At 44.6% G+C, this 25,431-nt stretch overlaps 1 protein-coding gene and 1 long non-coding RNA gene across 2 annotated transcripts in view; one reads left to right on the forward strand and one right to left on the reverse strand.

The window, feature by feature from the left end:
* Positions 1 to 9,750, reverse strand: part of LOC138745618 (fibrillin-1-like) — a 341,681-nt gene extending 331,931 nt beyond the window's left edge. The window contains exons 1-3 of the mRNA XM_069902837.1: positions 9,271 to 9,750; positions 2,941 to 3,023; positions 2,588 to 2,686 (exon numbers count right to left, since the gene is read on the reverse strand). Of these exons, the coding sequence (XP_069758938.1) occupies positions 2,588 to 2,686; positions 2,941 to 3,023; positions 9,271 to 9,440 (352 nt within the window). The 5' untranslated portion in view covers positions 9,441 to 9,750. The remainder of the gene's footprint in view (positions 1 to 2,587; positions 2,687 to 2,940; positions 3,024 to 9,270) is intronic.
* A 93-nt stretch (positions 9,751 to 9,843) lies between these two features.
* Positions 9,844 to 25,431, forward strand: part of LOC138746323 (uncharacterized) — a 109,865-nt gene continuing 94,277 nt past the window's right edge. Inside the window, exons 1-2 of the long non-coding RNA XR_011346866.1 lie at positions 9,844 to 9,939; positions 16,086 to 16,379. This is a non-coding gene — a long non-coding RNA (uncharacterized lncRNA). The remainder of the gene's footprint in view (positions 9,940 to 16,085; positions 16,380 to 25,431) is intronic.

A 25,431-nucleotide genomic window follows, 5' to 3' on the forward strand; every position in this document is an offset into this window, starting at 1 on the left:
AACTTAGAATTATTAATTTTTTGTTGATGAATCCCACCTCTTGCATTTGGATTATTAATGTAGAAAATGTTTTCAATTCCAAAATCTAAATAATCATTACCATAAGTAATGCCAGAACAATTAGTTATGCTAGAACTAATCCACATCCTCCCACCCTAAATAACTTTCATCTTTATCAGCTACTTCCTCTGCAGCCAATTTGGAATTCATTCCAATAATTCTGACATGGCGTACTCTAATCTACCTCGGCCTTCTGGAAACCCAGATAAATTCCTATCTATTGCACTATCCTGGTTTGCTCTCTCTAGCTGCTCAAAGGCTTTACAGAGTTTGGTCAAACAAGATTTCCCCACAGTTGTCTCCTCCATTACCTGACCACCCCCCTCTCCCACCTTTTTTCCGATTATCCCATCTTCTTAGCCCTTTTCTAACCCCATCCCACTTTTATGGTTGCTGTTCCCAATTTAGGCTTGAAAAAGGGTATCATGGTGGAAAAATTGACTATTCCCCACCAAAGGATACTGCCCGACCTGCTGAGTTATTACACAGTTCCTCATCTTCTTAAGAGCCCAGCATCTGCTGTTCTTTTGTTTCTAAAAATTTCAATTTTACCTACTTACATATTGCAACATAGAGAGATGCCATTTCACCATGCTATCTTTCTAAGCAGGCCCATTAGTCCCATTCCCCCATCTCTCCTATTTTCCCAGTACCTATTCAATTAAGTCTCTTCCATTTATCAAGGAATCCTTCCTTCTCACTTCATCCTTCTATCTCTCATATCCAACACTCCTTTTCCTCCTGGTTACCCACCTGGTCTTTTACCCTCTCAACCTTTTCATTCCTTGCCTTTCACCCAATCAGCCTCCGCATCCAACAAATCATTTTGACACTTCTGCAATGCAATCCCACATTTCTCCCCACTTGTCAGTTTGCCACTGGGACCACTGACTCCCTAGTTCACATGCCACCCTATTAATCCCAGACATTTTCCCTGCAATTATAGTGGGTTCAATACCTCATCTCCACACGAGAATCTAAAGAGACCTTCCAGGTGAGGAAAAGATTCACATACATCTTCTCCAATCTCAGCTGTAATAGCTGGTGCCCTCATTTTGGCTTCCTCAGCATTAGCAACTCCAAGCATAGATGCGGTGACTTCTTTCCCAGAACCTCTGCTCTGCCTGCAGTGACAATCTAGAGCTCCTAATTACAAACTATTTTATGTTCTCTCCACATTTCCCACACCAACTGGTGTGTCTTCTCCATTGACATGGTGAGGGGAAAAAAAAATGCAAACTGGAGGAACAGTGCCTCATATTGCACTTGGATATTCTACAACCAAATGTCATGAACATCGAACTCTCTAATTTCAGACAGCTTTCACCCTCAGTTCTTTTCTCTCTCTTTTTGGGTCACCCAGGTTTTCATTCCCCAACCGTATGCCTGCCACATTATTCAGTTTCTTTCCCTTTCCCCAGCTGGTCCCATCACCAATATACTTTCCCCACTATTGCCATTTGCCCACCTTTCTCATCTAATCTGGTTCCATTTATCAAGTTAATATCTTATCAGATGCCATATCAACAGCCATTTGTCATCCCCACATCATCTGACCCTCAGTTACCATTTTCATCTTTCTGCCCATCAACCCATCCCCACCCTGGATACACCAATCTATCACTTCCCAGTTCCTGCCTCAGCTTTTTTTCAACCAAAAAGAAATACTGGTCATTTCTCCTTTACACTTCCAGTCCTGATGCAGAGTCTCGATACAAAACATTAACTATCTCTTTCCCTCCGCGGATACTCCCTGCCGCACTGAGTTCCTTTCCCCAACAATACGTTTTCTGTTCCAGATTCTAGGATTTGAAATCACATTTTTTTCCTTTCTCATGTACTCATCAACCATTTGATTATTTTGTTCTTCTTTACAGGGGGCGATTAATCTACCAGCAGACCTTTGGGATGAGAGAGAGAGTGGGACATCAGAGAAAATCCACACAATGGAGAGAATGTGTAGAGTCCACACAATCGTCCAATATCTAGAGCAGGGCTTCTTTACTATATTGATCGGTACTTGGTGATTAATAAGGGATTACTTAAGGTGGTATGCAAGTGAAGAAAAAGGTTGAGAACCACTGTTCTAGATCGAACCTAGATCCCTGGAGCTGCAATGTTGCAGCACCATCGGCCATGCTATCCTGACATCCTTTAATAAGGAATAATCAGTACTATGCTTACACTTTCTAGATTTTTTTTAGTAGGAATTCCATTGTCTTGCCAATAACTGAGGACTGATTTCAACACAGAAACAGGTCACCCTGCTCTTCAAGCACCATCAATGAATCTTTACTTCAATCCAAGGCGGCAGATTGAGCCTTAGTACTCCAACCCAAGAGGACAAAATGTGGTCATCCTACTCAGCTCAACCAGCCTAAATTTTGGCATTCAAGTTTCAAACCCTGGCCTTGAACCATTCTGATTTGAGGCAGAGTGCGTAACCAAATGTGCTACGGCTAATAATGAAAAGTTAACCATCTACAGCAAAAATAATCCTTTCATAAGCAAATCAATATCAACTTACTTGATTTTGAACCACAGGTGGGTGCAATCTGACCAGTCGGGCACGTACATATGTTTGGTCGTGAACAAAACCCATCACCACACGAATTCCTGCAAATTGCTGAAACGAGGGAAAAAGTACATCTTAATACAACTTTTGCTTAAGGCTACAAAGTAGATTTTTCAATTGCAAAATCTAAAACAGATTAATGAATGAAAAGAGCCAACAATGAGATCCTGTGTCACTTTAGTAACCAAAAAGATTTCTCCCAATGTGTTCTATTTTTATTAATATTCCCGTTTGATCAAATTTATTTGATCTCTGGCATTAGTTTATCACCATCTGCTAACCCACTTTCCATTGATCTCACTTACGGACAATACATTGATTTCCTCCCGGCAACGTTTTCCATCCTGGGCAGCAGTATGAATGGAAATGTGATCCACAAACATTTGGCCTAAAAAGAAAGAAAACCAGTTGTCTACTTTTATTATGAGTTTAAAATATTTATTCTCATCAATATTGCTCGGCATTTACTCAAAATGACTACACATTACAATTTTGACCAGAGGTCTGGGGGCCAGGTATGAAAGGCCAGGACCTTGGCAAACAGCTGACAAAGGAATTTTGTTATAATATGTGCGACATTGCTGGACCATAATTTCAATCTCCTGGTGGAGCACAGAGCACGAGGCAACATCTGTGGAGCAAAATGGACAGTCAATGTTTTGGATCAAAAACCCTGCTTCAACACTTCGGACCCAAACCACCAACTGTCCATTTTCCTCATGGGTACTGCCTGGTCCATTCAAATCTGCCAACAGTTTGTTTCTCTAGCTTCCAGCATTTGCAGTATCTTGGGGGGGGGGTCCCTCCATGTCTTCATCAATCCAAAAAGGTGATCATTCTTTTTAGCACGAACAACAGGATTGCAGAGGTTGAGCCACTTAAGTTCTTAAAGACATACACGCTAAATGGTAAGGCACTGAGGAGTGTGGTAGAACAGAGGGATCTGGGAATAGAGATACATAAATTTCCTAAAAGTAGCATCACAGGTAGATAAGGTCAGAAAGAGAGGTTCTGGCATATTGACCCTCACAAACCAAACTACTGAATATAGGAGTTGGGATGTTATGATAAAGTTGTAGAAGTGAGGCTAAGTATAGGATAGAGTGAAAGAATGCAGATAGGGAGATTGAAAGGCACAGCTGTTAGTGCAACATCTTTACAGCACCAGTGATCGGTACTGGACCCGGGTTCGAAAACCACGCTATCTGTAAGGAGTTTGTACGTTCTCCCCATATCTGCGTGGGTTTTCCCCGGCGGGGGGGGGTTCTGGTTTCCTCCCACCCTTCAAAAATATAACTGGGAGCAGGTTAATGGAGTATAAATTGGGTGCCACGGACTCATAGGGCTGAAATGGCCCGTTACAGTGCTACATGTCTAAAAAAAATATTTACTAGGAGGTCGCGCGTACTTCAGCAACCAAGTTACAGGGAAAGGATAAACAGGTTAGGATTTTATTTCCTGGAGCGTAGAGAATGAGAGGGGTTTTATAGAGGTAATTAAAATTATAAGAGGTAAATGCAGATAGGCTTTTTCCACTAAGGAAATGGGTTAAGGATGAAAGGGAAAAGCTTAGGGGGTAACATCTTCACACAAGAGTGGTGGGAGTATGGAATGAGCTACCAGTTGAAGTGGTGAATGCAAGCTCAATTTTATCATTTAAGAATTTGGACAGGTACATGGATGGGTACGGAGGGCTATGGACTGGGTTCAGGTCAGTGGGACTAGACAAAAAAATAGTTTGCACAGACTAGAAGGGCCAAAAGGGCCTGTTTCTGTGCGGAAATGTTCTAGGGTTCTACTATTAACAGCAGAAAGCATCCAGTTACTGACTGGGTACCTGAACAGGAAGGATCATATCCAAGCCTCAAATCAAGAAATTCAAAGGGGCTATTCAAATGCTTTTTCAACCTTCAAAAGACAATCAAATAATATGCAAACAATGGTGCCCCATCAATTCTTAATCTAAAAATTTCAACACAAAATTATAATATAGATTAACAATCTATTACAGAAATATAAAAGTATGAATATAAACTTCCCCTTTTATTGGCTTTAATTAATAGGATTTTACCAAAAATATTCCAATTTTCCCACTGGTGCAAGGATTGAGTAAAGCAAATTTCCAAACTAAGGGATTTCTTGTTCGTTAAGTCACTTAGATGTACAAACCAATGGCCAAGAAATTGGCTTCCACATACACTGACTTTAGTAGTTCAACTTCCCTTCCAAAAGTGATTAATTGGTTAACTGGATGATGCTATCCTGAAGACCCGATGGACTTCAACTGCAGAAGCACATTCAACCATCAGGCTCGGAAAGGGCGACCCAATCAATCTAACTTTCCTTTTGTTTTACATTCCCCTTCAGAAATCACTGTGAACAAGAACTTCTGAATCGCAAGACTGCACATTCTATTAAGTGAAAGTGGAAAGGCAAAGAATCTAGCTTTTAAATTTGTATAAAAGGTTCAGTGGTTGATGTTCCTCACCCATCAAGTTTTAATCTTGAAAATAAGGATGGTGTTGGAAGAGCAAGAATGTCAATATGGCTTCACAACATGATCTTGAACACATATGATCTTAAATGGGTTAAACAAAGTTAAAACACAATACAGGAGAAACTCAGCTGGTCAAACCATATTCTTATGTAGTAAAGATAGATACATAAATGTTTTGGGCTTCAACCATGTATTCTATTTAAATAAAACAAAAGTTTCATTAGGCGAGGAAAACAGTGAGAGGATTTTGAGGTGCAAAACACTAAAGACTGTAGAGTGGTAGTTGAAGTAGAAATACCACGCTGGAGAAACTCAGCAGGTCAGTTATTGTACTTTATATAGCAAAGATACATAACCAACGTTAAGGCTGGAGCTCTTCATCAAGGTATGAGCAGTGTAGCAGGCACAAGCTCCTTATCTACATTTTGTCTCACCTTGATGAAGGCATGAAAAGTAAAAGGTTGAAGTAAAAACACAAAACTGGAGAAACTCTGCAGGTCAAACAGTGTACATTATATAGCAAAGATACGTAACGAAGGTTTCAGGGTTGAAGGGCTCAAGCCTAACACATTGGTTCTGAATCTTTACCTTTACGATATAAAATATAGGTTGACCTGCTGAGTTTCTCTCAGATTTTACTTGATTAAGGTATTGAGGATGGACTCAAGCCCGAAACGGTGGTTATGAATCTTTACCGGTGCTGCATAGTTTTTTTTTCCACCAGTTATTACTTAATTAAGGTGTCCTTGAGGAAGGCTCACGCCCGAAACGCATCTTCATCTTTGCTCCACAAAGTACAGTTTGACCTGCGGAGTTTCTCCAGCATAATGTTGCTTTGCATACTTTCCCCTCGCCTCTCCGTTATCCGATGAACGGAGCCCCTTCCACAAGGCTGACCTGACCCAGTCCCCGTTATTTCTCCCTGGTCGCTCGCTTTCATGCCCAGCCCAGCCCCAGAAATCCGGAGGTGCGGTACCACGGTCCCGCCTTGGGTAACATGCAGCACCTCAGAGACATGCGAGCACGGGATTAAAGTAGTTGGCCTCCTGCGAGCAGCAGCGAAATAAGAAAACTAATTTATTTCCTTTTCTCTGGGTTGCACGGTTGGTTTGTTTGCATGTGGCCAGGGTGTTTTTTCCCCCCCCCGCAGTACCAGGAAATCTGCCTCGCCCGGTGGTGGGGTGGGGAAGAATTTTTTTAAAATCTCAGGGTTGTATATGATGTCATGCATGTTCTCGGACAATAAATCCAAAATCCGTAAATATGCGATCCGAGCTCCTCCGACCAGGAATACAAATCTCGATGCTCAGAATAATCTGCAATCGCCACAACTGGGCGCTTGAGATGTTCCTTCCCCCACCCAAATGTTGCATTCGAGACAAGTTGCAGAGGTGCGATCTTTGCGAGAGCTATCCAATCCACCGGCGAAGGGGTTAACTGACTGTCTGCAGCGAAGCAAGAGGGACAGGCTTGGGGGGCAAAGGCGGCTTGGACCTCCACCTCCCTCCCATCCAGAAGTGGGAGGGGGGTAGGAGAAGGGGGAGGGGGGGTAGGAGAAGGGGGAGGGGGGGTAGGAGAAGGGGGAGGGGGGGTAGGAGAAGGGGGAGGGGGGGTAGGAGAAGGGGGAGGGGGGGTAGGAGAAGGGGGAGGGGGGGTAGGAGAAGGGGGAGGGGGGGTAGGAGAAGGGGGAGGGGGGGTAGGAGAAGGGGGAGGGGGGGTAGGAGAAGGGGGAGGGGGGGTAGGAGAAGGGGGAGGGGGGGTAGGAGAAGGGGGAGGGGGGGTAGGAGAAGGGGGAGGGGGGGTAGGAGAAGGGGGAGGGGGGGTAGGAGAAGGGGGAGGGGGGTAGGAGAAGGGGGAGGGGGGGTAGAAGGGGGAGGGGGGGTAGGAGAAGGGGGAGGGGGGGTAGGAGAAGGGGGAGGGGGGGTAGGAGAAGGGGGAGGGGGGGTAGGAGAAGGGGGAGGGGGGGTAGGAGAAGGGGGAGGGGGGGTAGGAGAAGGGGGAGGGGGGTGGGAGAAGGGGGAGGGGGGTGGGAGAAGGGGGAGGGGGGGTAGGAGAAGGGGGAGGGGGGGTAGGAGAAGGGGGAGGGGGGGTAGGAGAAGGGGAGGGGGGTAGGAGAAGGGGGAGGGGGGGTAGGAGAAGGGGGAGGGGGGGAGAAGGGGGGTGGGGGTAGGAGAAGGGGGGTGGGGGTAGGAGAAGGGGGGTGGGGGTAGGAGGAGGGGGGGTGGGGGTAGGAGGAGGGGGGGTGGGGGTAGGAGGAGGGGGGGTGGGGGTAGGAGGAGGGGGGGTGGGGGTAGGAGGAGGGGGGGTGGGGGTAGGAGGAGGGGGGGTGGGGGTAGGAGGAGGGGGGGTGGGGGTAGGAGGAGGGGGGGTGGGGGTAGGAGGAGGGGGGGTGGGGGTAGGAGGAGGGGGGGTGGGGGTAGGAGGAGGGGGGGTGGGGGTAGGAGGAGGGGGGGTGGGGGTAGGAGGAGGGGGGGTGGGGGTAGGAGGAGGGGGGGTGGGGGTAGGAGGAGGGGGGGTGGGGGTAGGAGGAGGGGGGGTGGGGGTAGGAGGAGGGGGGGTGGGGGTAGGAGGAGGGGGGGTGGGGGTAGGAGGAGGGGGGGTGGGGGTAGGAGGAGGGGGGGTGGGGGTAGGAGGAGGGGGGGTGGGGGTAGGAGGAGGGGGGGTGGGGGTAGGAGGAGGGGGGGTGGGGGTAGGAGGAGGGGGGGTGGGGGTAGGAGGAGGGGGGGTGGGGGTAGGAGGAGGGGGGGTGGGGGTAGGAGGAGGGGGGGTGGGGGTAGGAGGAGGGGGGGTGGGGGTAGGAGGAGGGGGGGTGGGGGTAGGAGGAGGGGGGGTGGGGGTAGGAGGAGGGGGGGTGGGGGTAGGAGGAGGGGGGGTGGGGGTAGGAGGAGGGGGGGTGGGGGTAGGAGGAGGGGGGGTGGGGGTAGGAGGAGGGGGGGTGGGGGTAGGAGGAGGGGGGGTGGGGGTAGGAGGAGGGGGGGTGGGGGTAGGAGGAGGGGGGGTGGGGGTAGGAGGAGGGGGGGTGGGGGTAGGAGGAGGGGGGGTGGGGGTAGGAGGAGGGGGGGTGGGGGTAGGAGGAGGGGGGGTGGGGGTAGGAGGAGGGGGGGTGGGGGTAGGAGGAGGGGGGGTGGGGGTAGGAGGAGGGGGGGTGGGGGTAGGAGGAGGGGGGGTGGGGGTAGGAGGAGGGGGGGTGGGGGTAGGAGGAGGGGGGGTGGGGGTAGGAGGAGGGGGGGTGGGGGTAGGAGGAGGGGGGGTGGGGGTAGGAGGAGGGGGGGTGGGGGTAGGAGGAGGGGGGGTGGGGGTAGGAGGAGGGGGGGTGGGGGTAGGAGGAGGGGGGGTGGGGGTAGGAGGAGGGGGGGTGGGGGTAGGAGGAGGGGGGGTGGGGGTAGGAGGAGGGGGGGTGGGGGTAGGAGGAGGGGGGGTGGGGGTAGGAGGAGGGGGGGTGGGGGTAGGAGGAGGGGGGGTGGGGGTAGGAGGAGGGGGGGTGGGGGTAGGAGGAGGGGGGGTGGGGGTAGGAGGAGGGGGGGTGGGGGTAGGAGGAGGGGGGGTGGGGGTAGGAGGAGGGGGGGTGGGGGTAGGAGGAGGGGGGGTGGGGGTAGGAGGAGGGGGGGTGGGGGTAGGAGGAGGGGGGGTGGGGGTAGGAGGAGGGGGGGTGGGGGTAGGAGGAGGGGGGGTGGGGGTAGGAGGAGGGGGGGTGGGGGTAGGAGGAGGGGGGGTGGGGGTAGGAGGAGGGGGGGTGGGGGTAGGAGGAGGGGGGGTGGGGGTAGGAGGAGGGGGGTGGGGGTAGGAGGAGGGGGGGTGGGGGTAGGAGGAGGGGGGGTGGGGGTAGGAGGAGGGGGGGTGGGGGTAGGAGGAGGGGGGGTGGGGGTAGGAGGAGGGGGGGTGGGGGTAGGAGACCCTCTTCTGCTGATGTGGAAATGGCCACAAAAAAACGTTCTAGGCTCCAACTCCTGGCCAAACATGTCCGTGAGCAACAAGTTTTAAATCAAACTTCCACTCATGCATCGCACGCCTTGGAACGAAAACGGTTAGGGTTTGGATTAAAAAGTTTGCAGAAGACCCCCACCCCACCAAACCCCACTTTTTTTCTTTAAAGGGCAGATTGAATGCAGGAGAGAGAGACGTTTGCAATGATATTTACCCCTTCAGTGCATCCTGGCTCGATCCCAGTCTCCTGGACCGGTGGTTCTTCTGGTACCTCCCGGCGCTGGGCTCCCGGTCCGCCGTCCCCGCTCCACTTGTCTGCACCGCCACGGCCAAGAACGTCGTCAATCCCACGTACACCTCGATCAGCCCCCGCATCCACATCATGTAGGCAGCCGCCGCCGCCGGGGGCTCCCTCCCGTCTCAACCGAACCCCCCGCGCTCCGCGGCACAGGGGGTGGGGGGGGGGGGTGACCGAACCACCGGGTTTCAGCTCCCACGCAAACTCTCAGATGCCCTTCAGAGAGAGGGGAGGGGGGTGAAGTGCATCGAGTCGGGGGGGGTTAAAACGTGTGGCGGGGGATCGGCGTCTTTAAGCGGTGAGAGGCTGCATCCGTCCGCGGGCTCGCGAAGCCGCTCCACTGCATGGACTCGAGCTGCGCCAGAATCCGCCTGGCGTCCCGTTACCTACCCTCCCTCCCTCCGGCCGCCGCGCGCCCTGCTCTCGCGAGAGCCAACGGGCGCGGCGCTCTCGCGCGCGCGCCGCCACGACGCGCGCGGGAGAGGGGGAGTCGTCCGCCGTCGGCGTCGTCGTGGTGGGGGAGCAGACGCCATTGACGCATCGTGGGTGGAGGCAAATGGACCCTCTGCTTCAAGTTGGGGAGAGGTCAGTCTGGCCCGAAGCCACTCGTGCCCTGACCCAGCATTTGCACCCCCCCCCCCCTGCCATGTCCAAGACTGATGGGCATCCAATGACTTGGGCTTCCATTTTCCATTGAGGCAACACCTCAGTCAGGATTGAGGGTGGTTTTGCTCCCTTTCTGGTTCTGGGCTTGGACCTTCAAGCCCTTTTCCCGCCGGCATCCCAGCTAATTGGCAGCGTCCCGGGAGAGGAAGCCGTTTCCGCTGCGCCACCTTCAACGGGGACACTGGCTGCTTTTCCACTGAACTCAGAGAGTGGTCATGAGCCCAAAACCGAGCGGCAATGGATACTGACCAAGACCAATGGTTACTTAAACAAAAGTTGCTTTTAATTATCTTTAAACGTGAAAACGTTAACTTCTCCGCTATTAACTTCCTTTACCTAACTTCTAATTCTAAGCGCACGTGTGTGTAATATATGTGTAAATTCAGAAAAGTCCAATCTCACTTCTCATTCCTCCAAGTTCACTGGTTGCAGGCAATTCTTATACTGTGCACAGAATTTAACATTTATGAAGTTCACCAGGCTTTGGTGCTTGAAAGGTAAATGGTTACCACTTAGGAAGGTTCTTGTTGTGTTGTTCCAGGACACCCACAACTGATTTACTTCCATCAGTCACCTCAGTGTCTTTCTGACAAAGCCTGCCCCATCAGGGTTCTCCAGATGATAACCTCTTTCTTTCAGGTCACCACTGGGTTCCTTCTTGTTTCACTTATTCCAAGTCAAACATTAGACAGCCAGTCCTCTCCTCTTGCATGAACCACAAGGGTTTCAACCAGGCCATCTTCCAAAAGCTTGCCAGCTTGCCCTGTTTTAGTTCCAGCAACTTCTGCTGGGTGAAACTGTCAAGTACACACATGCTGACACTGAGAGAAAGCCTTTTTGACTCTCTCTGCTTGCAAAACCACATGACCCTCTTACAACAGCAAACCTGTCCTGCAGGCAATAGCGACTCCAGCCTGTTCTTTCATCTGTTGCCTTGATAAACAATAATCCATTATTGACATCCCTTGAGCACTCTTCAAAGCTCTTGCAAAAAGGTGTGAGAAGCCACTATGTCTCCAGTCTTTCAAACAAAATCTGTTTTAAAGTGTTTGCATGTGACCTACTCTAACAAACCTTTCCCAATTTATCTCCTCAAAACATTTCTATATACTCTGTCACAGAGTCTACCTTCGAATGGAATGGATGGAAGTTGTCTTTATTTCACTGGTTTAATCGGCATCAGATGACCAGGGGTATGAATAGGGGAAGAGGCCATCAATTCCTGGCGTGATTTGACGCTGGTGTGCAGAATGCTTTCTTTTTCCACTGGACACTTAACTGGTCAATTGCTGGGACAAGGTGTCCCAGGAGGAAAAGGGGCTTCAGTCTGCAGGGATTACAGATAAGGGTGTGCAGAAGATAATTGGAGAGATGGGCATGTCTTCTACTCTTTCCATCTGGTTTTGTCATCTCCATACAAAGAGACAAAGTGTGCATTTCAGATTTATTGTCAGAGTACATACATGATATCACATACAACCCTGAGTTTTTTTCCTGTGGGCAAGCCAGAATTACCACCTACTGGTAGTGCATTAAAAAAGAACTGACGTAATTTAAACAAACTGTGTAATACATCGAGGAAAAAAATCAATAAAGAACAAAAGTAAGACTCCTTAAATTAGTCCCTGTTTGAGTTTGTCATTGAGGAGGGGCAGCAACTGTTCCTGAACCTGATGGTAAGAGTCATGATGGCAGCAGTGAGAACAGTGGTGATGGTGTGGATCCTTGATTGCTGCTGCTCTCTGGCAGCAGTGTTCCCTGTAGATGTTCTCAATGGTGGGGAGGGCTTTGCCGGTGATATCCTGGGCTGTGTCCATTACCTTTTGCAGGACTTTATACTCAAGAGTATTGGTGTCTCCATACCAGGGTGTAATTCAGTCAGTCAGCACATTTTCCACCATACATCTGTAGAAATGTTCTAGGGTTTCTGGTTTCATACCAAACCTCTGCAAACTTCTGAGGAAGTAGAGGCACTATGCCATTAGTGTATTGGGTCCAGGAAAGATCATCCGAGATAGTGACTTCCAACAACTTAAATTTGCTCATAATGAGAATTGCCATTTTCCAGAGTCATTTTCAATAGTAAATGTACAGAAAACATGGTTAAACCAAAGTAAGAAGATTAGTCATGACATTGTTCAACTCGGTTTCTAGCATTTTAACCTCACAGAAAAATCAATTCATTCATGGCCTTTTGCCATTCCAGGAACTCGTCAGTCATTGGGTCCAGGAAAGATCCACCCAAGAACTTAAATTTGCTCCTCCACCTCTGTTCCCCTACCTCTGGATCGTATGCCCCTGGATATCATTGTTGGGCTTGCCATTGGTACATAAAGCCACTCAGTGGTTTCTCTGCCTTGAATCAGAAGGTCATTTTCTTCCAGTTTGTCCCCCTTGTCCATGCTTGACATCGAGGCAACACCTCAGGGTTGAGTGTGGTTTTGCTTCCATTCCAGTTCTGATGTTGCTACTGAGGCCCTGGTTGGATCTTCACACTGCAGGGATTACAGATAAGAGGAAAGTTGGAGAGATAGGCATGCCTTCTACTGTAAAAACACACCGAAATGCTGAGTGAATTCAGCCGGTCTCACAGAGTCCATGGAAGGTAAAGGTATATAACCAAGATTTCGAGCCTGAGCCCTTCTTCAAGGTATGTAAAGATCAGGAAGGCAGCAAAATAAAGATTGAAGACCAGCAAAAGATTTTAATTGGATAGAGGAGAGGAGAGAATTGATTGTGGTTTTGAAAGGAGACAGAGCTGGAGAAAAGACAATGGGGTGGGTGGGGGGGGAGGGTGCGGGGAGAAGTAGGTGGTGGTGAAGGTTTAATGGAGACCTGAGAAGTCGATGTTAATTCCATTCAAATAGAGGGTGCCCAGAATGAAGATGAAGCGTTGTTCCTCCAATTTCCAGGTGGTCCCAGTTTGGCAGTGCATGAGACCTTATACAGACATGTCAGTAATGGAATTGAAATAGGTGGCCATTTACCTCCTATGGAGGTTGAGAGACTCGCTGAATCCCTCCACCATTTCTGCATGTTTTTTCTACAATCACAGTGTCTGCAGACTTTCATGTTTCATTTCATGCCTTCTACTGTTTCCATCTGGTTTCTTCTTGCAAAGAGACACTGAATTTCTGGATGCACCTACATTGAAGTGATTACAGTGTAAGGATTTTCATCAGTCAATGAGGGTGGTATTTTAAGGCTTTTACAATATCCTTAAAGCATTAGGTTTGTCCCGCTGGTCGTCTCTTAACATGATAATGCTTAGAATCCAGTTCCTGCATCTGGATTCTGATCAAGAGCATGAGTAAAATGACTTAATTGCCAGGTAATAAATTGGAGGCGAACAAGGACAATTGCAGATGGTTTGAGATTGATGTTGGGATTGTTGGTAGAAATAGGACTTTGATATAACCTTGCAGTATTTTGTGGAGATAGTATTGGATATTTTTTTAAAAAACTATAAACCTCTTGTGGAACTCAACTGCGTTGAGCAGTATCAGTGGGAGAAATTAAATTGTCATGTTTTGGGCCTGATTTCCAGCACACTCGAAGAAATGCTGAGGCCACCAAACTGCGAATGGCATTTTTCTTTCCATGGATGCGGCATGACTTGTTGAGTTTCTCCAGCACTTTTGCGTTCCCCAGCATCAGCAGGTTTCTTGTTTATCTCCCTTTTGTTTCTCTTGCTTCTCTCTTCCTTCCTTTGGCATCTGCTAATCCACTCTGTCCATCATCCTTCACCCCAGATCGGTCCTTGTCCAAACCCTCCCAGCCTGACCCATTGTACTCTCTGCACTCTCAGTCTTGATGAAGAGTTCCGGAGCCAAAGTGTTGACAATTATTTTTCTCCCACTGATGTTGCTTCATCTGCTGGAGAAATACAGCAGATTCCACCAGGTTCCAGTTTCAGCAATCTCTCATGTGTACTTGAGGAACTTAGTGGGTCAAGCAGCATCATTTTGCATCAAAACCCTGCATTAGACTAAGAGGGAAGAGGAAGTATAGCCATTATAATGGTCGTGAGAGTTGTGCTAACATTAAGAGCATAATTGTTCTGGCACCATGCAACCATGTTCTCTTATCTCCATCCTATACCCACGTAGTCCTCAACCTATGACCAATGCGAGTTACGTCCACCTGCATATACGACCAAAACTTTTAAAAAATACTATACATATGCTGAGATTCTTTATTAAAGATTAATTTGTTGAAATTGTTTTTGAAAAATTGCTTTAATACCTCATTATGATATGTGAATCCAATTTATGACCAATCTGAGTTATGACCAATCCTTCGGCCCCAATTATAGTCGTAAGTTGAGGACTACCTGTTTTCTAACTCATCATTTCCCACTACTTAGCCAGCAACTGTGATGTCATCTGTGAGCTTATAGGCTGAACTTGGCTCTGTAATCATGAGTATTGCAGATTATGAGGATTACAAAGAGGAGAGTCCTGGTAAAAGTTAGGTAGACTGAAGAGGCATGATGGATAATGGGCAGGAACCAGGTAGAGGAGGAGTAGAGTGGGGAGGGGGTGCTAGGTATAAGCAGGCAAGGCGAAAAAGAAAGTGACAAATGGGGAGGGGAGAGGGAAGATGGAAAGAGAGGCTGAAAGATGATAAGCAGAGACACAAAGATTAAATGTGCTGGAACCTGAAAAAGAAGGAAGGGAACCACTAAGGTCAAGGTACAGGACTACACAGTAAATATAAAAAATTGAAGGAGGAAGAGGCATTTGATCCCCCACTCATTCAATAAGATTGTGACTAATCTTACATCTTATTTGGAAGGGAGACCAGACCTGCCTACGGTATTTTAGCTGCAGTCTCACCAAGGCTTTATGTACTTCCAGTAACATATCTACTCTTGTAGTTTAATGAATGCCATGTTTTCTTTCGTCCTTCTAATTGTTATTTGAACCTGTTCATTCACTTTCAGTGATGCACCTCTGAAAATTAATCTCACCATTTAAAAAAAAATTCTGATTTTTTTCAGTATGTTCTGTCAGTGATGTCCCTGTGCATTGTCGTAATCCAGCCATATCCTGCAGAAACATTTTTGCATCCTCCTCCCAACTAATCTTATCATAGTTTTGCTTCATCAGTAGAGATATTACACAGTTCACTTTTCGATATCACTCATGGATTGTGAACAGGGAGGGATATAACATCATCACAGTATCTCGACCAAAAGCCGTATATTTGTTTCCTGCTCTAATTTTTTGTCTATGTCAAAATATTACTCCCAAATCTGTGGGTTTTATTTTGTTCAATATCCTCTAATGTGGCGCCTTATCAAAGGCCTTGTGAAAGTCCAACTATACCAAGTCCACTACTGCCCTCTTAAGTATTTTGTTAATTACAGCTTTGAAAAAAAAATGATTTGAACATTTTAAAAACTGCAAATGCTGGAAGATTTAGCAGTACAGCAGCATTTGCACAAAGGAAGTAGAGATCAAAGATGCTTCATCAGAATTGGGAACGACATTAATGTAGGATCCAATGTGAAATGTTAACTGTTTCTCTTTCCACAGATACCTGACCTGCTGAGTGTTTCCTGCTTTTCCTGTACTGGATTCAAATACAAATTCATGTTTCTTCTATTATTTTCCAAATATCCTTTTTATCACTTCCTAGATTTTAGAAAACATAAAACGCAGCTCAAGCGGTATCTGTGGTAAAGGAAATAGTTAACACTTTCGACCAAACATACTTCATCAGGACTGGATAAATGAGAAAACACGTTAGGTTTAAGTTCCAGAGTGGAAAAGGGAGGAATGGATACGGCAAAGGGAATACAGGGTTTCCATTGGTAATAGACCACTTATGAGTGGTAAGACAAAGAGAGAAAGCAAAGGGACATGTAAAAGCTTGAAAATCTGGGTCAGAAATATTGTAAAGAACTGAAATCACAAGGGGAGTGTTGGAAATGCCTTAATGATCACTCAGTGTTTGAAGAGAGAGAAGAAATGAGTTAATATTATAGCTCTCACAGCAGAACTGGCCAGTTCTGAATAACAAGATTACTAACATTTTGAAATGAATATTGTTTTTCCAAGGATGAAAAGTGTCCAGATGATGATGAGGTGTTGTTTATCGTTTATATTGGGCCTCCTTGGAATGGTGCTGAAGACTACATAAGAAAGTTCAGATTAAGAATGCAATGGAGAATTGAAATGAGAGACAACTGGAGACTCAGGGAAAACCCTGGGACTGGATGAAAATGATCTGCGAAGCAGATCCCAATTTGAGACAACAGTATTGAGAATTGAATGCAATATGCTATACCGGAAGAAGAATCACTACTTCATCTGAGTGAACTGTTTAAGTTCCTGGATGTGGCGAATGTACAAGTGAGTTTTTTAATGGAGATGTAAGATCAGTCCAAAGAGTCTTGAAGGGCAGTTTTTCAGAATGCTAATAAGGAGAGAGAAAGATATGCCTGGTGTGTGGTGCTACCTTGTTGAAGGTTGTGAAAATTGCAGTACACTGAATTGAGGAAATGCAGGGAAACTTATTCTTGCACTGGGGAAAAAGAAAGAGGTAAGAGCAAAGATTAAATAGATAGATGTGATACAGTTGAGGGGTCTGACAACTATAGTAGAGCAGAAGCCATCTCAAAGATACTTACGTTGGAAATGTCATGGAAGCGAATATAATAGAGTAGAAGGAACTGGGAGAGTCTTTCTCTCAGTAAGGTCACTTTTCATTCTTTTTAACTCCAGTGAGCGTAGGCCAATCTCTCTCATACTCTTCATATGATAACTCATTATCTCAGGAATCAATCTAAATCTCTGATTCACTGAAGTATTCTTTAGGTACAAATACCAAAGCCGTAAGCTGTATTTAGCCACTTCTCATCTATTTCCCATACCTCTGCTTTCCTAGAGAAACCCCTGGTCCTTGCTTTGCATCCCAAAAGTCACTATGTTCATTCTCTGCAAATTCCATCACATTCAACTAGATACAGTTATCAGAAACCTCTTTCCCTCCCTTCCTGTAATTTAATTCCAATATCATAAAGACCATTTGCTGCAACTGTGTTTATTTCCTGCATTTCATGAACTGGTGCACCAATATTTATTTGTAAACCAACAGGTATTAGTTTCTTACTGCTGAGAAATTCTATTGTTCTACCTATATTCACAAACTGAATAATGTCACTTTATTCTCCTACTGCCATGATCTTGCTCACCTAAAATTTATGCACAGAATCCCATAGATGACTATGTTCTTCTGTTAAAGAAAATGCTGGAGAAACTCAGCAGGTCAAACAGTGCCTTTATGTAGCAAAGGTAAAGATGCATCGCCAGTGTTTCGGGCTGGAGCATTGTGTGTTTTTTCATTTAACCATGGTGTCAACAGAATCCTGTCTTTTACCCATGATCTTCTATAAGCTCAGTTTCCCATCTGGCTTTGCATCACAGACACAGTCAGTTGTTAAAATGCTGAGAAATGGAATTGATTACTGTCGAGCATGCATAAATTGATTTTATCAGGAAAAAAATCAGACTGACAATTATTTTCAGGTTAAACCATCAGTTACAAAATTGGGCTGGATATTTCTAGTTTTGTGCCGTATCAAATTATGTAATTGATTCAACCCCACACCTTTCACACCCTCCTTCCTGCAATTGGACCTCCCACATGGAGAAACTAATTTTCATATGAAGGTCTCAGAAAAGTAAGGAGCAAAACTCAACAGAAGATCATATAAAAGAAAGGTTTTCTATTCTGATAAAAAAATATATATTTCATACAGCATCTGCCAGCTTTATTTGCAATGTACAGAATACCTGGGTTTTATCCCCCTTTCAAGTGCTGTGTAAAAAGATCGAAGGCGGATTGGGGGATCTAGACTTACCCATCTTCGATCCACAAAGGTAGGTAGTCTCAGCAATGGATTGTATTGATGCGGGACCTATCTAAAACAGTTGACCTGTTTTGCCAGATCGAAACGGGAAGGGCTGATTATGTTGTTATGACAAATTTTGCATGCGACGTAAGTGCATAAAATTCAAATTTTAGTGACATCATCAGTATCAATGAACACAGCAATAGTGAAGAAACAAGCAGGATAGAATCACTTATCATGCTTTCAAACTGGGGCGATAACAAGATCCACAATAGGGGCTCAGGATGAGGTTAATCATGAGGTGATGGGCACAGTAAAGGATGGCCTGATTTTTGAGAGACTGGCTAAGGGACTAAGAGACCACAGCTTTGAGCGGAACAATAGACAATAGGAGCTGGAGTAGGCCCTTCGACCCATCGAGCCAGCACCGCCATTTTACAGATCATGGCTGATCACTACCATCAGTACCCCTTTCCAGCCTTATCCCCATAACCCTTAACTCCTTTGCCCACTAGAGTCTTATCTAACTCTCTTTTGAACATAATCAGCGAATCTGCCTCTACCACCCTCTGTGGCAGAGCATTCCACAGATTCACACTTCTCTGGGTAAAAAAATGTTTTCTCATCTCCGTCCTAAAGGGCCTACCCTGTATTCTTAAACTATGCCCTCTAGTCCTCGTCTCCCTTGGATATTATTAAACTCAAAAGCCTCCACAAAAGGATTCATCAGGTGTGGATCACAAAAGCAAGAGTGGCAGAGGGAATCTGGACTGGCCCTATTTGGACCTGTGCCACTTAATATGGGGAATCAGCCACTATGCCAACCTGGTCACGGTGACTGAGCTGTTGGGCGTTGCCTGAGGGTGATTGTTGTCATGGAGGCTCCAGCAAAATGACAAAAATATAAAGCAAGTTTTCAGTTAAAAGTAATAGAAATGGCCAAGAAATCCAGCAACTGCTGCTGCAAGGAAATTTGAGATATATTAAAAGTTTGTAAGAGATTGGAGAAAGAAAGAAGGTACTTTAAGAAAAATAAAAAAAGAAGCAATGTTCGATAAGAAGAGGACTCCTTCGTTGGCCAGAGTTGGAAAATCAGATCGCAGCATAGGTTCTTGAACAGAGGCAAGATTGCTACATAATCATACAAAATAAAATAACAGCATTTGCCTTGAAGTGGGCCAAGTTGCACCCAAAACTCAGTGAAGATTTTGAAGCTCCAGTTGGCTGGTGCAACCATTTCATGAACAGGAAGAATCTGGTATGACAACAAAAAGTAAAAATTGCACAGAAACTACCAAAAGATTTTGATCATAAAGTTGTAAATTTTCACCAGTTTATTATTTGAGTTTGCTAAGGAAAATATTGGAAACATGGACGAAACCCCCATGAATTTTGACATGATAGGCAGTAGAACAATGGAATGTACAAGGGTGAAAACTGTGCAAGCCAGTAGTACAAGCTATGAAAGAACCAGGTTTATCGTGGTGTTATCGTGCAGGTCTGATGGGACAAAGTTAAGAAAACTGCAAGCCAGAAGTGCAAGCTATGAAAAGACCAAGTTTATGGTGGTGTTATCGTGCAGGACCGATGGGACAAAGTGAAGACCGATGGTAATCAAGTACAAACTTAAACCTAAAATAGCAGGTATTTTTGTACATTTTCATGAAAAAGGATGGATGGTTGAAAATGGTGTAAAACTATGAATAGTCAATATGTGGAATAGGTGGCCAGATGGTTTACGCAAGGAATGGAGTTTCCTGGTCTGGGATATGTTTCGTAGCTACTTAACTGAGAACACTAAAAGTAGATTAGCACTAAATGATACTTACTTGGCAGTTATCCTGGGTGGTTTTACATCTCTTTTGCAACCTCTCGAGGTCTGCTTGAACAAGCCATTCAAGAATGGAATACTTGGATGAAGAGTGCTGAAAAATTGTTCACAAAAGATGGGGCAATGCGTCCTGCATCACTTGATGTGCTGTGTGTCTTTGTGCTTAAAGCATGGGATAAAGTGAAGTAGAGACTTTATTGGTTATGTGAACAATTATGTCTTTAAAATGGAAAGAGTTTTGTTCCCATGTCTTGGTCCAGTTCAGTTCAATTCCTCTTTTCCAGCTGTTTATTATGGATACCAGTATTTTCCTATCATGGACAGAAGACTAATAAATTGGTGGTTTCCTGGCTTCCTTAAATTGTGGTGGTACATTTTCTACTTCCTAATTCACAAGAACATTTTCAGAATTCTGGTAGATGATGACCACTGTATCCACTATCACAAGAGCTACCTTCTTCAATCTCTGGGATGTCAATCATCTGGTCCTTCAACCTTATCAATCTCAAGTTCATCCACTTCTCTGGAACAACATTTTGACCAGTACTGGAAACCATCAGTCCTTCATATTTGCTATATCCTTGATTTTGTAATAGATTAGGTAGCTTTTAAGGCAGTAAGGTAACTTTGAGATTTCTGATTTTTTTTTATCCATTAGAAGTTCTCCTGTCTTTGTCTATGAAAGGCTCTCACTTGCCCTTTTGCTAGTTCCCCCTTCCCTCTTTTAGTTTGTTATTTGTCTCTTGTTTACAAGCAAGACCAAGACTTGTCTTTATAGGTGCTATATGTAAGAAGATGGCTCTGGGCTTGACAGTTCCTTTGACACAGGTGACAGAGGTGTAGGGATTCTGTAGTTCTTGATTTACAGAGATTTTCTTCTTCCATTTTTGAGTCCTCATATGAACTAGTTTAAATGATATTCTTGCCATTGAGCAAGTGTGGTGAAGATTTATTAGGCAAATCACGAGAAAATGACTTGGCCTATATTTTCTAGAGCTGAGAATGAATGAGGGGGTGTTCATTGATAATTGTAAAATTCTTTCAGGTGTTAAAAGTTTAATGTAGAAAGAATGTTTTCCCTGGCTGAAGAAACTCTAATTAGGGCACACAGTCTCAAAATTGTTTATCAGTGATCAGGAGATATTTCTCCACTTGGAAGCTGACAAATCTTTAGAATTTTCTACCCCAGAGATGTAGAGCTGCAATTATTGATTTTATTCAAAACAGGTTTATCCTGCTCCTATTTATTTCTATTTATCACTGCTCTATTAATACATTCAGCCTCATCTCTATGTGCTCCTCAGTGCTGCATTTCCCGATCAACTTTATTATTTACTATGTGCGATCCTGAGCAAATGTAATTTCGGACCACACGTTATTAAATGGATTAAATTATTATATTTATGTCCTACTGCTTCAATTATTACTAATCTACAACCATCAAAAAAATCTTTTAATCTCCAGTGAAGTTGCTCATCAAGGCTGTCCTTTAAGTCCATCACTTTTTGATTTGGTTTTAGAACTATTAGCAATGGCCTTTGGTGAGTGCGGAGATGTAAACGTAGGCCATATAGACCTAACATTAGTTAAAACACAGCAGAGTACGCAGGGAAATTGGATGCATTCAGAGATCTGGGTAGCAGAGAGGGATAGAGGGCCATGGATTGAGTAGATAAGTAGAATGTTAAGGATCAGTTGCCAGGCATCACTAGTAGTGATGGAGTGTCATTATCAGATACAGGAGTAGGGATAGTCAGGTTGAGTTGTATCAGTTCAGGGTAAAATAGTAAATAGTACAAAGAATATTTTTAACTTTGCTGTGAAAATGATTACCACATGCACAACGGTGCAAAAAAAATTCATATGAGAAACTTATGAAATATGCCAGGGAACAAATTGCTTTCTAGGGCATTAAATAGAACAAAAGGCTTGGATCACTTGGTTCCAATGACTTATTTTAGAAATATAAATTCTATGTAACATAACCCAAAAGAAAATGAGTCACTTTCAAATGTGAAATCGACCAAATAAGGGGTGGTGGTGGAGGCTGAAACACTAGGGGTACTTAAAAGATTCTTAGACAGGCACATGGATGAAAGAAAAATAGAGGGTTATGATGGAGGAAGGGCTTAGTTTTTTGGGGGAAGGAATATATAGGTTGGCATAACATCGAGGGCTGAGGGCCTGTGCTGCGCTGTAGAATTTTACGTTCCATGTGGACCATGTAATCCTCTATGCTGTGTCAAGTTGAAAGAGTGAAACAACCAGGCATATTCCAACCTTTTTTCAGCTATGGCCCCCTTCGATCTTTCCTCAAAATTTATGGGCCCCCTTCTCTGTGAAGCAGTCAAGTTTGGTTTCTTCCACACTTCTACCAACTACATAAAAAATATTAATGTTATGTGAGGTGAAAAGAAAGCAAGGCTTTTACTTAAATGTGCTGTGGCCCCCAGGGGTACAGTAGGGCCACCGGTGAGAATGGCTGCTTTAAACTACCCTGTGAGACCTGCCTTGTTCCTCCAGCATTTTTGTGTTTTTATTTCAATCACATTGTATGGAGACTTTCGTGTTTCACTCTAGTTTAAACTCCCTTGCCAGTGTGATGTCACTTTTCTAAAACACATGGAAAGTCCTAATTCGAGATAAACATTTAACTTGATCTTTAAATGCATCTTACTAAATACATGAATTCACTCTATTTAAAATGTTTTACAAAGCTTTTTTTTTACTGCAGAATTACTAACTGCAAATGATGCATGAATTAGTATTGAGAAAGTTTACCTCGAATAATACCACTTGCAATGTCCTTTTTTTTTGTTTCTATATTTAAGTTACTGCTTTGGTTGAGAAGGATGCATTTAACTGTCTTTTACATATGTAAAGCATCTTGTGATATTCCTCTTCATACAATGTGCTATTTAACAATCCTAAATTGTTTAAAGTGCATGAAGAATATAATAATTTCAGAATCTTTCCTGTCAGACACGTTTTGAAAAATATCAAGAGTTAAATATTAAATGACATCAATAGCATACATACGGTGACCAATATCACCAAAACCCACCATGTTATGATGCTATGGTACTTGCCAAACTAAGAATTGATAGAATATCAGAACATGTGAAAATTGAGAAGCTAAGAAGCAGGAAGTGGTGGACAATATGCACTGAATATGGTGCAACAAAGATTTAATTAAGATTGGACTGAGAAATCCGCCTTCAGTTTGGAAGTGCCCCAAGCTGACCATCTGCCAGATGGTACGAGGGACTTGTACTTTGTTTGGTGTGCTGGGCTGGTACCAGACAGATGCATTTTACAATCCTGCTTTTTGAATGACATTAAATAGATGACTACCTGGAAAAATGGCAGCTGCCTGTGGAACTTCAGTATTTTTTATATCTTTGCTGTGCAGTCATGCTACATGATAAATATAATCCATTTCATTTTTCTGATGAGATCATCCAATCCAGGACAATGATTTGCTTGGTTCTTTTTTCAATAAGGTTGTAATACCTTTGCCAGTTACTTATTTTTCCCATGTGTATTGGGCTTCCTTTTCAAATAGCCGTAAAGAAATTGATGTTTGAATAGTCCTGAGATTGCTCTGAAATTAACCCTCATGCTTCCAAAAGATGAGTCAATAAGAAAGCAATTTGTCTTTGATGGAAAGTTTTTCCTTCCCACACTCTTTTCGATAGCTTGCACTAGTAACCGCAGGAAAATTTCTTTGCAAGGTGACAAAAAGCCATTAGAGGTTGACATTAATGTTTGTTTAAATTCTTTCAAGGGATGTGGGCTTCACTGGCAGAGCCAGTATTTAACAGCCTATCCTAATGTGCCTTTGAGAAAGTTGTGCTGAGCTTCCTTCTTGAACCATTGCAGTCACTGGTATACCCAAAATGCTGATGCAGGATTTGGACTCAGCGATGGGTTGATGATTGAGTTGGAGGACAATTTCCAAAGGTGGACCTGTTCACACACTTTGGTCCTCCTTGACCTTCTAGCTGGTAAAGATCGTGTGTTTGGAAGTTGCTGACTAAGGAGGCTTGGTGAGTTGCTGCAGTGCATCTGCAGGGATACATATTGCACTGGTTGAAGAGTGAGTGAATTGTTGTGGGTGAATCATGATTAATAAGTTTATTGTCAATCACATTGTACAATGTACATCTGTGTCAAAATTGCTGCAGCCGAACAGGTACTTATAAAGAAAACTAATTGGATTAGACAATAAATATATAAATGAGATGGGCATAAATATTCACAGTAATTCTAATGTAAAAATAAGTGTCTTGCAACAGTGCAGACAGTCCATGATTATGGGAGGTTCAAGAGTCTGACAACTGTTGGAAAAAAATCTGTTCTTGCACCTAGAGGTACTGGTTTTCTGGTTTCTGTACCTTCTGCCCAAAGGTAGCAGTGAGAAGAGGATGTGACCAAGGTGATGAATGTTCGTTATAATGGTAGATGTCTGCAATGGATCCTGTGAGGGACTTGGGTATCTTTACTACCTTCTGAAGCCTTCTGCAGGCCTGGGCAGTTAATGATGAAACCCAAAATGCTGATGCAGGATTTGGACTCAGCGATGGGTTGATGATTGAGTTGGAGGACAATTTCCAAAGGTGGACCTGTTCCCACACTTTGGTCCTCCTTGACCTTCTAGCTGGTAAAGATCGTGTGTTTGGAAGTTGCTGACTAAGGAGGCTTGATGAGTTGCTGCAGTGCATCTGCAGGCGATGAAACGACCAGTCAGTATACTTTCCACAGTGCATCTGTAGAAGCTTAATAGAGTAAATGTGGTGCTAATTAAGTGGATTTCTATATTTTGTAGGGAGTTGAGCTTCTTGTGTGTTTTTGAAGCTATATTAATCAGGGCCAGTGGAGAGTATTCCATTGCACAACTGATTTGAGCCATCTGGAGAGGCTTGGTGTTACTCATCACAGGGTTCCTAATCTTGAGGCTTGTATATATGGCTTCTTCAGTTGAGTTTCCGGTCAACGGTAACCTCCAAGATATTTATAGTTGCAATTCAGTGATGCTAATATCATTGAATATCAGGCAATGGAGCTGGATTTTCTATTGTGGATATTGTCATTACTTGACACTTGTGTGGCATGAATATGATTTGCTACCTTGATACCTTGATATTGTCCTAGTTTTTCTGCTTTTGGATGTGGGTTGATTCATTATAAGAGTAGAATGTTGCTGAACATTGAACTGCCATTAATGAACATCCTTACCTCTGACCTTAGAATTGCAGGAAGGTCATTGATGAAGATGGTTGGGACGACGACATTACTTTGAGGAACTCCTACAGAAATGTCCTGGGGCTGAGATGATTGGTGATCGAACATTTTCTTTTATGCTTGGTATGATTCCAACCAGTGAAGAGTTTTCTGTTAATACTCATCAAGTTTAGGTAAGGCTCCATGGTTCTGTTCTTGATGAATCATGCCTGGTGTCAAGGTTATTTACTCTCACTTCGCCTCAGGAGTTCAGCTCTTTTAACTATGTTTGGATTAAGGTGATAAAGAAGTCAGGAGTTCAGTAACTTTGGCAGAATCTAAACTAAGTTTCCGTGAATAGGTTTTCGCTAAGAAAGTTGCTTGATAACACTCTACTGATGACCCCTTCCACCACTTTTCTGATGATTATGTTTCAGAATAATTTAATACAATTTGGAATAAAATATATCTTAAGGGGTAAGGTCTTGGTGAATTT

The sequence above is a fragment of the Narcine bancroftii genome, chromosome 11 (assembly GCF_036971445.1).
Source record: "Narcine bancroftii isolate sNarBan1 chromosome 11, sNarBan1.hap1, whole genome shotgun sequence".
NCBI classification, from domain to species: Eukaryota; Metazoa; Chordata; class Chondrichthyes; order Torpediniformes; family Narcinidae; genus Narcine; species Narcine bancroftii.